Source organism: Nycticebus coucang, chromosome 7 (genome assembly GCF_027406575.1).
Source record: "Nycticebus coucang isolate mNycCou1 chromosome 7, mNycCou1.pri, whole genome shotgun sequence".
NCBI lineage: Eukaryota > Metazoa > Chordata > Mammalia > Primates > Lorisidae > Nycticebus > Nycticebus coucang.
In genome coordinates this window covers 103,818,641-103,832,102 of record NC_069786.1, presented here as the reverse complement: position 1 = coordinate 103,832,102, position 13,462 = coordinate 103,818,641, and the positions used below count along the sequence as shown (strand labels likewise).

The window sequence follows — 13,462 nt, the reverse complement described above, 5'->3', positions numbered from 1 at the left end:
CCCCAAAAAAATTGGGGTACTGCTGCATGGGCTCTTTGCATTCTTCTCAGCAGCAGGTAAATATCAAAAAACTGTGAGGATCTCAAAGTCTAAGGGTTGGCTTCTCTGAGTTTCTTTGGAAATGGGACTATTTGGATTATTGTAGGAGATGTAACTATACTTAAGATAAGGCTAAAGTCTGTGGCTCCTTCTCTGGCTGTTTACTCAGAACTCTGTAAAGCATAGTCTTGAAAAACAATTTTGAAAGAGAAAGATTTTCTTTTCTGTCTGTTCAGCTCTTTTCAGAAGTTGTGCAAACCAGCACTTGTAACAGGCACAGTGCCTGTTAGCAGGAGGACTCACAGGATTAATCTTTAACTGTTACTAGGAAATTGCAGGATTAGGTATTTTCCTGTTATTTTTGCAAGGCCACCCCTTTCAGCTTTACCATCTATTAAATGTGAATAGATCAGAAACCAATTTGTTTAATTCAATAAATACTTCTGTGCTCCAGAACCAGACAATGTGCTATTTGAGCACCCGCGAATGTAATAACTTGGGTTTTCACAGCATCTGAGTCCCTGAAGTAAACATGCCCCTTCATATTCTTTGGAAACCAAATGAGAGACTTCCTAGAGGTTTTTCTGCACTTTGCTCCACACCAAGCATGTTCACACATGTCTAACACAGTTGGGTGTCCCTACATATATCCCTCTCCACGATGCAAGTTGACAGTTAAGAAACTACTCAAAAATGCTATGATCGTGGAGATTTTTATTAGTCTTTATTTCAGCGAATTATTTATTTGCCTTTCAACAGCACACATGGTTTAAGACAAATACAGTAGCAATTTCCCCTTTTCAGTAAAGTCTAAAACCTCCTCCTGGCATTGTTGTTATGCTCTTATGCTCTTCCAAATTGAGAAAACTCTGTGGACAACTCAATGGAAAGACCCCTTGACCCTGCCTATCTAATAAATGATGTTTCTCTTAAATCTGGGTTTAGGCCGAATGCAGTGACTTACACCTGTAATCCTAGCACTTGGGGAGACTGAGGTGGGTGGACTGTCTGAGCTCACAGGTTCAAGACCAGCCTGAGCCAGATACGAGACCTCCTCTCTAAAAAATGGCCAGGCATTGTGGCAGATGCCTGTAGTCCCAGCTACTTGGGAGGCTGAGGGAAGAGAATTGCTTGAGTCCAAGAGTTTTAGGTTGCTGTGAACTATGTTGTCATGGCACTTTACCAAGGGTGACAAAGTGAGACTGTGTCTCAAAAAAAAAATAATAAGGGCGGCGCCTGTGGCTCAAGGAGTAGGGCGCCGGTCCCATATGCCGGAGGTGGCGGGTTCAAACCCAGCCCCGGCCAAAAAATCACAAAAAAAACCCCCCAAAAATAATAATAATAATAATAAGGCTGGGCACCCGTAGCACAGTGATTATGGCACCGGCCACATATACCAAGGGTAGCGGATTCAAACTTGGCCCAGGCCAGCTAAATAACAATGGCAACTGCAACAAAAAAATACCCTGACATTGTGATAGGCACCTGTAGTCCCAGCTACTTGGGAGGCTGAGGCAGGAGAATGCTTAAGCCCAAGAGTTTGAGGTTGCTGTGATGCCACAGCACTCTACTAAGGAAGACAAAGTGAGACTCTGTCTCAAAAAAAAAAAAAATCTGGTTTCAAGACCAAATGTCTGCCTACTATTCATCTTCATTTCTGGTTACTGCCCAACATACAGCTTCTTTCTATAGCTAAGACATCTCTCCAGTTTACCTTGGAGCCTTCTTTCACATATTTCCATCACATCTCGAAAAATATATGTGTATATATATGCACATATGTATTGCGTAAGTACATATACATATATGACCACATGGTTATATTGAGGAAAAATTTCCACCTATTTTCTTTCTGTATCTTTTTGTCCTTTCTCTCTTATCCTATGAAAAGTAAGCAGGTAAGTATAACACAACATCATTGATTATACAATGTAATACTAATTTTTTTTTTTTTTTTGTAGAGACAGAGTCTCACTGTACCGCCCTCGGGTAGAGTGCTGTGGCGTCACACAGCTCACAGCAACCTCTAACTCTTGGGCTTCTGTGATTCTCTTGCCTCAGCCTCCTGAGCAGCTGGGACTACAGGCGCCCGCCACAACGCCCGGCTATTTTTTGTTGCAGTTTGGCCGGGACTGGGCTTGAACCCACCACCCTTGGCATATGGGGCCGGTGCCCTACTCACTGAGCCACAGGTGCCGCCCTGTAATACTAATTTTTTTTTTTTTTTTTTTTTTTGTAGAGACAGAGTTTCACTTTATTGCCCTCCAGTAGAGTGCCGTGGCGTCACATGGCTCACAGCATCCTCCAACTCCTGGGCTTAGGCGATTCTCCTGCCTCAGCCTCCCGAGTAGCTGGGACCACAGGCGCCCGCCACAACGCCCGGCTATTTTTTTGTTGCAGTTTGGCCGGGGCTGGGTTTGAACACACCACCCTCGGTATATGGGGCCGGCGCCCTACTCACTGAGCCACAGGCGCCGCCCTGTAATACTAATTTTTAACAATGTAAAGAGACATCTCTGGCCAGGTGTGGTGGCTTCTGCCTATAATCTTAGCGCTCTGGGAGGCCAAGACGGGGGGAGGATTGCTTGAGCTCACAAGTTTGAGACCAGCCTGAGCAAAAAGCGAGACGCTGTCTCTACTAAAAATAGAAAAACTCCGGCAAGAGGATCACTTGAGCCCAAGTTGGAGGTTGCTGCGAGCTATGACACCACGACACTCTATCCAGAGTGACAGCTTGAGTCTCTGTCTCAAAACAAACAAACAAAAACAAAGAGACATCTCTATAGGCTCTTAAATTTAAGGTAATACATTTGCATAAGGCAGTAAACTTTCTTTGTAAACCACATTTTTACTTTCAGATTGCATAATCATATATTTCATTTGTATTGTCATATGTGCAGTTCTAATTTTTTCAACAATTTTACTTCTTAATAAATACAAAGGGGTAGTATTAGTAAAGATTGCAAATTTAACTGCTGACAGTATTCTGGAAGGTATCATAAATGAGAGATTTGGAGCTGGTGGTGACTATGGCAACTAAGAAGGTACATACCTTGTTTAAAGAGGAATTCATACTAGGCACAGTGACTCATCATCTCAGCACTTTGGGAGGCCCAGCATGGATTGCTTGAGGCCAGGAATTAGGGACCAGCATGAGCAATATTCTGAGAGCTCTTCCCTACAAAAACTGGAAAAGTCAGCTGGGCGTAGTGGCATGTACCTGTGATCTCAGATACTTGGGAGACTGAAGTAGGAGGAGGATCTTGAGCCCATGAGTTTGAAGTTGCAGTGAGCTATGATGATGCCACTGCACTCTAGGCATGGTAACAGAGCCAGACCCTGTCTCCAAAAATAAATAAATAAAAATAAAATAAAGATATTTATTAACATAACATAAATTGTTTTTTTTTGTGTGTGTGTGTTTTTGGCCGGGGCTGGGTTTGAACCCGCCACCTCTGGCATATGGGACCGGCGCCCTACTCCTTGAGCCACAGGCACCACCCAAATAGATTCTTTTTTTTGTGTGTGTGTTATTGGCCGGGGCTGGGTTCTAACCTGCCACCTCTGGCATATGGGACTGGCAGCCTACTCCTACTCCTTGAGCCACAGGCGCCGCCCCAACATAAATTGTTAAGACAAGCTAAACATTGGAATCTTTTTATGAAATCTTCCAGTGTTTAACTATTAGCATCTAGGCCAGACACAATGGCTCATGCTTATAATCTTAGCACTCTAGGAGGCCAAGGTGGGAGAATCCTTTGAACTCAGGAGTTTAAGACTAGTGTGAGCAAGAGTGAGACCATATCGCTACTAAAAATAGAAAAAATTAGGCAGGCATGGTGGCACATGCCTGTAGTCCCAGCTACTCAGGAGGCTGAGGCAGGAGGATTGCTTCAGCCAAGGAGTTTGAGGTTACTGAGAGCTAGGCTGAGTCCATGGCACTTTAGACATAGCCAAGTATCTCCTGTGAGGCAAAGTTGTCCTGGGTTGAGAACCACTGGCGAACATTTTGGTAGTAAAAAAGATGGGAATTGGTATCAAGGTAATGCTTCATAGACTGGAAGGTAGATAGTCTAACCAGGTAGGAGCAACAAAGCCTGGAGCTCAGGGGAGAGCAAACTAGCAGAGCCAAGGGCATGTGAATGAATGACCACTCAGCTTTCAGAAATAGTAGTTGCTTCCTCTGAGTTAGTGCTATGGGTTAGTGCTATGAGTTGGATGATGCAGCCACCACCACCAACAACCACCACCACCACCCCTACCAAAAAAGTATGTTGAGGCTGGGTATGGTGGCTCATGCCTATAATTCTAGTGCTGTGGAAGGCTGAGGCAAGAGGATTGCTTGAGATCAGGGGTTCAAGATCAGCCTAACCAAGATCAAGACCCTATCTCTACTACTACTACTACTACTACTACTAATAATAATAAAAGCTAGCTGGCCACTGTAGCAGGCATCTGTAGTCACAGCTACTTGAGAGGCTAAGGCAAGAGGATCACTTGAGCCCAAGAGTTTGAGGTTGCTGTGAGCTATGATGCCACGATACTCTACCCAGGGTATAGTGAGACTCTGTCTCAAAAACAAAAAAAGTATGTTGAATTCCTAACCCTTAGCCCCTCAGAATGTGACCTTATTTGAATTAGAATCTTTCCAGAGTTCATCAAGTTAAAATGAGGTCATTATGGTGAGTCCTAATCCAGTAAGACCTGCGTCCTTACAGAAAAGGGAAACAAGACAGTCACACAGGGAGCATGCTATGTGAAGATGAAGGCAGAGGTCAGTGTCATGAATGTACAAGGAATCACAAAGTTTTCCAGCAAACCATGAGAAGCTAGACAAGAGGCACAGATTGGATCCTCCCTTATAGCCCTCAGAAGGGAAAGAACTTGATTTCAGACTTCTAACCTCCAGACTGTGAGACAGTAAATTTCTGTTATTTTAAGCCAAGCAGTTTATGGTATTTTATTACAGCAGTCTCAGGAAATATATATAGTTAGCCTCTAGATATTTGGGTAGGTCTAAGAGAGGTTTGGAAACTACCTTCCTTCCTTCCTTCCTTCCTTCCTTCCTTCCTTCCTTCCTTCCTTCCTTCCTCCCTTCCTCCCTCCCTCCCTTCCTTTCTTTTCTTTCTTTCTTTCCTTTTTTTGAAACAGAGTCCAGCTCAGTTGCTCAGGGTAGAGTACATTGGCATCATCACAGCTCACAGCAACCTCAAACTTCTGGGCTCAAACAATCCTCCTGCCTCAGCTTCCAGAGTAGCTGGGATTACAGGTGTATACCACCATGCTGGCTCATTTTTTCTAGTTTTAGTAAACTAGGGTTTTGCTCTTGCTCAGGCTGGTCTTGAACTCTTGAACTCAAGTAATCTTCCTGCCTTAGCCTTCTGGGTAATTGGGACTATAGGTGCATGCCACCATGCCTTGCTGATTTTTAAATTTTTTTTGTAGAGTTGCTATGTTGCTGAGGCTGGTCTCGAACCTGTGAGCTCAGGCAATCCACTCATCTCATCCTCCCAAGTTCTGGGATTACAGGTATGAGCCACCGCGCCTGGCCCTTGAAAGGGGTTCTGTTTGAACAAATTGGACATTCTCAAGGAATAGACAAGTCCCTTCTCTTGGCCCTGCTCCAAGAGAATAGGGAAAAGCGTAGGTGGTGTCCTTCAGCAGGCTCTGAAATGATCATACCCCAGCATCAATGATGACATTGGATGGGGGAAGACTCCTGACTTTTGGTGAGAATAGTGGTTGTGAGCTATTAAGGGTCTTCCATGGGCTTTTCTTTTGGTGGGAATTAGTTTCCTACTGATCACTAATTAGGGTTTTGGAAGGTATTTCAAACCATCATTTGGGCCAATTTGGCTTCATAATTGCTAATATCCCAAAGGAACAGGTCATAGGCCCAAGGAGTGCAAGGATATCCTAGTACACAAGCAGAAAACCAAATCCGAGACTAGGCTGGAAAGGATCTGCCGTGGGAGGGTAAGCCAGGAGGAATGTGAGAGGGGAGAGTTGGATGAAAGAACAGGGCAGTGGGCGGTGCCTGTGGCTCAGTCGGTAAGGAGCCGGCCCCATATACCGAGGGTGACGGGTTCAAACCCGGCCCCGGCCAAACTGCAACCAAAAAAATAGCTGGGCGTTGTGGCGGGCGCCTGTGGTCCCAGCTACTCGGGAGACTGAGGCAAGAGAATCGCTTAAGCCCAGGAGTTGGAGGTTGCTGTGAGCTGTGTGAGTCCACGGCACTCTACCGAGGGCCATAAAGTGAGACTCTGTCTCTAGAAAAAAAAAAAAAGAACAGGGCAGCAAAGCAGGAGTCAATTCTTGCTCACTGGAGTAGGACACACAGAGGATAGGACGTATTGTCAAGGAAAATGCCATGATTCTGGGGCTAGGACCATTGGTCAAGGTTAGAAAAAGTCTCGCACTGATACTAAGGGTGAGGCCAAGGCAGGATGATTGCTTGAGGCCAGGAGTTGGAGGCTGCAGTGTGTTGTGTCGTGACTGAGCCACTGCACTCCACCCTGGGCAACAGAGCAAAAACCTGTCTCAAAAAAAAAAATATTAGTATTACTTTTGGAAAGGTAATGTCTAGAAATGTTTCCAGAAGGTAACATTTGAATTGAATATGGAAGGACAAAAGTAATAGGTTTGTGGGTCTGGGGTTGAGAGGAAGCTAATATTGCTTTTGTCTTTTAATTATGCCCTGCCAGATTTCTCAGAAAATTTAAGGTAGGTTGATGAATAGTGATAGTCAAGTTGAGTTTGAGGTGTTTCTTAGCAACACAGGATGTTTTGACCTCTTCATTCCAACCCTACTGTAATCTCAAGTCTTTCATTACCCCACCATTTATGATTATAGATCCATGAAATGAATATAACTATTCATCTTTTTCTACTTGATCTTGAATACTACAGAAAGAAATAGCACAAAGTAAAATTGAAGAAGCCAGAATTGCACCAAATAAATTTTGTTTTGATTGAAAAATTGAATCAAGGGTGGTGCCTGTGGCTCCGTCGGTAAGGCGCCGGCCCCATATACCGAGAGTGACGGGTTCAAACCCGGCCCTGGCCAAACTGCAACCAAAAAATAGCCGGGCGTTGTGGTGGGCACCTGTGGTCCCAGCTACTTGGGAGGCTGAGGCAAGAGAATCGCTTAGCCCAGGAGTTGGAGGTTGCTGTGAGCTGTGTGAGTCCACGGCACTCTACCGAGGGCCATAAAGTGAGACTCTGTCTCTACAAAAAAAAAAAAAAGAAAGAAAAATTGAATCAAATCAAATCTTTTTAACCCAGGAAAACTGGCCTTGGTATGTGAGAAAAAAAAAAAAGGAGGGGCCACAAAAGAAAACTTACTCTGGTAGAAATTATAGGCAATAAATTTGATATGGACAAAAATAAACTGATTAACAAATCAAATCTTTGTCATAAATGATTATAGAAAAGAATTCAGGGCGGTGCCTGTGGCTCAGTGGGTAGGACGCCGGCCCCATATACCAACTGCAACAAAAAATAGCCAGGCATTGTGGCCGATGCCTGTAGTCCCACCTTTTCGGGAGTCTGAGGCAAGAGAATTGCCTCAGTCCAGGAATTGGAGGTTGCTGTGAGCTGTGACGCCACAGTACTCTATCGAGAGCGATAAAGTGAGACTCTGTATTTAAAAAAAAAAAAAAAGAATTCAAATTAATTCAAAACAAAGGAATTTTAGTGAAATAAAACTTAATTGCATTCTATAGGAAATTAATATAGAAATTACGTGGCCATTGGCTCACGCCTGTAATACTGACACTCAGGGAGGCCAAGGGAGGTGGAATGCCCGAGCTCATAGGTTTGAGACCAGCCTGAGCCAGAGAGAGACCTCATCTCTAAAAATAGCCGGGCATTGTGGCAGGTACCTGTAGTCCCAGCTACTTGGGAGGCTGAGGCAAAACGATTGTTTAAGCCCAAGAGTTTGAGGTTGCTGTGATGTGTGATGCCACAGCACTCTACTGAGGGTGACAAAGTGAGACCGTGTCTCAAAAATAAATAAATAAAAAGAAATTATGTGGTTATAATGAAGTTTATTCAAAAATATTCCTTTTGGAAGAAAAGCCATCCATACTGATATAATTTGGATTACCATGTTTGCTTTTATAAACATAGAATCAAAGCATTCTTGGGTACAAAATACAGGGTCAATATCTTCAGTGTCATCCAGGTGGATGGACTTGGAACCAGATGGAACTCTCTGTCAAGAGTTTGAGAAGTCAGAGGTACAAATACAGATTTTGAAGTTATCACTGCATAAGTATTAATCTTTTTTCCTTTGCATCTGCAATGAACTAATAATGCTTAGTAGGAACCTAGTAAATGTGGGTTGAAGATTAGATTTCCTTGAGTTGAGTCAGCCCTCTGTGCCTTATGAACAGTTGAATATTATGAACAATTGCACCTGTAGAGTCATTCATTTTAATTTAGCCAATTATTAAACACTTTACAAAAATGAATTCTCACAGCTTTGAGAATTATTGGGCGCTGCCTGTGGCTCAGGGAGTAGGGCGCCAGGCCCCATATACTGAGGGTGGCAGGTACAAATCCAGCCCCGGCCAGATTGTAACAAAAACATAGCCAGGCATTGTGGCTGGTGCCTGTAGTCCTAGCCCCTTGGGAGGCTGAGGCAAGAGAATTGCCTAAGCCCAAGAGCTGGAGGTTGCTGTGAGCTATGACACCACGGTACTCTACCAAGGGCGACAAAGTGAGACTTTGTCTCTCTTAAAAAAAAAAAAAAAGAGAGAGAATTATCAGGACGAAACTGAGGCCTACAAAGACTTTGAAATCTCAACTCCTATGACAAAGTATACTACAATTGATGAAGTAAATAAGATGAAGTATTTTTGAAGTACTACTAAATAAGATGAAGTATTTTTGTCTGTATATTCTTTTATCATTCATTGAACTTTTCTTTAAAAAAAACAACACTTTTTTTTCTTTCTTTTTACATTTGCTTCTATAGATTTCCTCATTCTCCACTTAGCAAGGTCATGGAAGATCTAGAGGAAACATTATTCGAAGAATTTGAGAACTATTCCTATGCCCTGGAATACTACTCTTCAGAGTCTGATTTGGAGGAGAAAACCCACCTGGATGTTGTTCACTGGGTTTCCCTGGTCTTGTATTGTTTAGCATTTGTTCTGGGAATTCCTGGAAATGCCATTGTCATTTGGTTCACAGGATTCAAGTGGAAGAAGACAGTCACCACTCTCTGGTTCCTCAATCTGGCCATTGCAGATTTCATTTTTGTTCTCTTCCTGCCATTGTACATCTCGTATGTGGCCATGAATTTCCACTGGCCCTTTGGCATCTGGTTGTGCAAGGCCAATTCTTTCATTGCCCAGTTGAATATGTTCGCCAGTGTTTTTTTCCTGACCGTGATCAGCCTGGACCGCTATATCCACTTGATCCATCCTATCTTGTCTCATCGGCACCGAACCCTAAAGAACTCCCTGATTATTGTTATATTCATCTGGCTTTTGGCCTCTCTCATTGGTGGTCCTGCCCTATACTTCCGGGACACTGTAGAGTTCAATAACCATACTCTTTGCTATAACAATTTCCACGAGCATGATCGTGACCTCACTGTGATGAGGCACCATGTTCTGACTTGGGTGAAATTTGTTGTTGGCTATCTCTTCCCTTTGCTAACAATGAGTATTTGCTACTTGTGTCTCATCTTCAAAGTGAAGCAGCGAAGCATCCTGATCTCAAATAAGCATTTCTGGACAGTCCTGGCTGTCGTCGTGGCCTTTTTGATTTGCTGGACTCCTTATCACCTGTTTAGCATTTGGGAGCTCACCATTCACCACAGCAGCCATTTCCACCAGGTGCTGGAGGCTGGAATCCCCCTCTCCACTGGTTTGGCATTCCTCAACAGTTGCTTGAACCCCATCCTTTATGTCCTCATTAGTAAGAAGTTCCAAGACCGCTTCCGGGCCTCAGTTGCTGAGATACTAAAGCATACGCTATGGGAAGTTAGCTGCTCTGGCACAGTGAGTGAACAGCTTAGGAACTCTGAAACCAAGGATCTGTATCTCCTAGAAACAGCCCAATGAGTTATCACTTTTCCATTAATCAGTATAAGGCTTTTGTGTGGGAACTCTGATAGATGCTTTCAGGTAAAATTTGATTCCAAGATACAGAGCTGATCATATTTTTCTTATTTTCTTTTTTGTCAGTACATTGGCACCACATTTTTGTATGGATATAAAACAGGAAAGAGTAACACAATTTTTTCGACAATTTAAGTGATCTGAGTCATTCTTGTTGAGTCATGGTGGATTAATCATCAATGTTGAAGCCTTATCAGCTTTTTAAAATCTTTTTTTTTTTTGTAGAGACAGAGTCTCACTGTACCGCCCTCGGGTAAAGTGCCGTGGCGTTACACAGCTCACAGCAACCTCTAACTCTTGGGCTTACGCGATTCTCTTGCCTCAGCCTCTCGAGCAGCTGGGACTACAGGCGCCCGCCACAACGCCCGGCTATTTTTTGTTGCAGTTTGGCCGGGGCTGGGTTTGAACCCGCCACCCTCGGCATATGGGGCCGGCACCCTACTCACTGAGCCACAGGTGCCACCCAGCTTTTTAAAATCTTAATAACTCTCTAGAAGCCCTGAATCTTAATATTAAATATATGATTAGCTAATTTCAAAAATGTTAAAATGTTTGCTTAATTTGATTTTAATTTTGCACAAGTAACCTATTAGACATATACTTAACATGTACTTGATTTCTTATGTAATCTATGTATACACATTTATGAATTAAAGTAATAATTGGTTATCTTAGTTTAAAACTTCTGTTTCAGTTAACTGTTTTTTTTTTTTTTTTTTTTCCATGGAAACAATAGTCTCTACTCTGTCACCCAGGCTAGAGTGCCATGGCATCAGCCCCACTCACAGCAACCTTAAGTTTCTCAGTTCAACAGATTCTCCAGCCTCAGCCTCCTAAGGATGCCCACCACAATGCCCAGCTAATTATTTTTTTTAATTTTTAATAGAGATGGGGGTCTCCTCTTACTCAGGCTGGTCTTAAACTCCTGACCTCAAGGGATCCTCTCAGCTTGGCCTCCTAGAGTGCTAGGATTACAGGTGTGAGCCACTGTGCCTAGCCTCAGTTAACTTTTTTTTTTTTTTTAATGCCATGGTGTCAAAGCTCACAGCAACCACAAACTCTTGGGCTGAAGTGATCCTTTTGTCTTAGCTTCCCAAGCAGCTGGCACTATAGGCACCTGTCACTGCACCCAGCAACTCAGGACTCCAAGAGACCAAGGTGGAAATTTCTAGTCCTCTTAAGACTCTTCATTGACACAATGTCACTTCCATTGTTCTCTATTGGTCAAAGCAGGCACAGGCCAGCTCTGATTCAAGGGGAGGGGATATAGAACCCTACCTCTCAAGGGGAGGAGTCTCAAAATATTTGTCCCCATCTTTAATTCCTATAATATTGTTATAAATGTTAATGCTTTTGGAAAATTCTGGGTATGTACCATAAACACAAAAACACAGGGTAGATTGGCTAGCTCAATCTCAAAGATTTCAGAAAGAGAAAGCATGAATGATATGTTGATATATTTCTACCATCTATTCCTATATTTACAGAGATACCAATATAAGACCAATAAAGTATACCTTTATTACAATTAGTCAAAAGAAGTTTTTTTTTGAGACAGAGTCTCACTATTATCACCCTCGGTAGAGTGTCACAGCATCACAGCTCACTGCAACCTTAAATTCTTGGGCTTAAGTGATTCTCTTGCCTCAGCCTCCCAAGTAGCTGGGACTACAGGCGCCTGCCACAACACCCAGATTTTTTTTTTGTTATTGTTATTTTTATTTAGCAGGCCCTGGCTGGGTTCGAACCCACCTACCCTGGAGCATGTGGCCAGCGCCCTAACAACTGAGCTACGGGTGCCAAGCCAAAAGAAGTATTTTATAATTCTGTAAATTATATTTAACATGAGTCTTAATTTTTTTTTTGTTTTTTTTTTTTTTTTTTGCAGTTTTTGGCCGGGGCTGGGTTTGAACCCACCACCTCTGGCATATGGGGCCAGCGCCCTACCCCTTTGAGCCCCAGGCGCCGCCCCAATCTTAATGGTTTTCTTTTTTAATTAAAAAAAATTTTTTTTAGACAGAGTCTCACTCTGTCACCCTCAGTAAAGTGCTGTGGCATTCTAGCTCATGGCAACCTCAAACTCCTGGGCTCAGGTGATCCTCTTGCCTCAGCCTCCTGAGTAGCTAAGACTACAGGCGTACACCACCATGCCTGGCTAATTTTTCTGTTTATAGTACAGATGGGATCTTGCTTTGCTCAGGCTGGTCTCAAACTCCTGAGCTCAGGCAATCTACCTGCCCCAGCCTCCCACAGTGCTAGGATTACAGGTGTGAGCCACCATGCCAGCCTAGATCTCAGTTTCCCCCATCTGCAAAATGGTGATAATAATAGTACCTGCCACCTAGCGTTATAGTGAAAATTAAATTACTTAAATGCAGGTAAAGCACTTAGAATAGGCTTAGCTCAATAAATACTTGGTAAACACTAGATGGTATTGTACTCACTGCATTTCATTCAGTAATAGGACCTGCTAAGTAAATAGGAACTGCTTAGTAAATCTTAGGTTGTATCCTCCTCTTTTTTTTTTTTTCTTGTGGTTTTTGGCCAGGGCTGGGTTTGAACCCGCCACCTCTGGCATATGGGACCGGCGCCCTGCTCCTTGAGCCACAGGCGCCACCCTGTGTCTTCCTCTTGAAGGATCTAATCATTGTACAGGAACTACACAAAGAACTCTAAGACAAGACAGTTTGTAAGTGCGACAAAAGAATTATTGTGTTGGGAGGCTGCAAGGGGCAGGGAAGGAGTGGAATGTAAGAAGGATTTCTTGGAAGAGGTATTTGAAGTGTAGCTTGAAGAATGACTAAAATTTCAACAAGCACAGGTGGGAAAGGAGGCTAACACAGGTAGGTAGGAGCATGTTCAGAAGTTGGAAAACAGGCTGTGCTCAGAAAAGAGAGAATGATTCCATTTTATAGGGATAGAGTGGGGATAGAAGATTTGCAAATCGATGCCAGGCTTGAATAGTAACCCATAGTTCTTTACTATTTTACAGATGGGTAATACTGTTTATTAAGGATGCATATTTAGAAGTATATGGACACCTTTCTTTGATTGTTTTACCCTACCAAAAGCCTACCAATGACATTCCAAATGATAGGACACTCGTTTGGGACATTTTCTAAATGCAACTATGGAATGATCCATCCAGTGTATATGTTACGAGGAAATATTTGTTTATCCGTCTCAATTTCCTTTTTTTGAGGGGGGGATTGGTAGGAGCATTTAATGGGTTTTTTTGGTTGTTGTTCAATTTCATTTAAAGCATTTAAAGTTTACCCTTATGTGATATT

The 13,462-nt window shown here is 43.0% G+C and overlaps 1 protein-coding gene across 1 annotated transcript; it reads left to right on the top strand.

The window, feature by feature from the left end:
• Positions 1–5,512: 5,512 nt before the first annotated feature.
• CMKLR2 (chemerin chemokine-like receptor 2) lies at positions 5,513–10,319 on the top strand. Its single transcript, XM_053597818.1, has 2 exons — positions 5,513–5,568; positions 9,020–10,319. Exon 2 carries the CDS (start codon positions 9,048–9,050, stop codon positions 10,113–10,115), a length of 1,068 nt encoding a protein of 355 aa, XP_053453793.1. The 5' UTR covers positions 5,513–5,568; positions 9,020–9,047; the 3' UTR covers positions 10,116–10,319.
• The last annotated feature ends 3,143 nt before the right edge of the window (positions 10,320–13,462 follow it).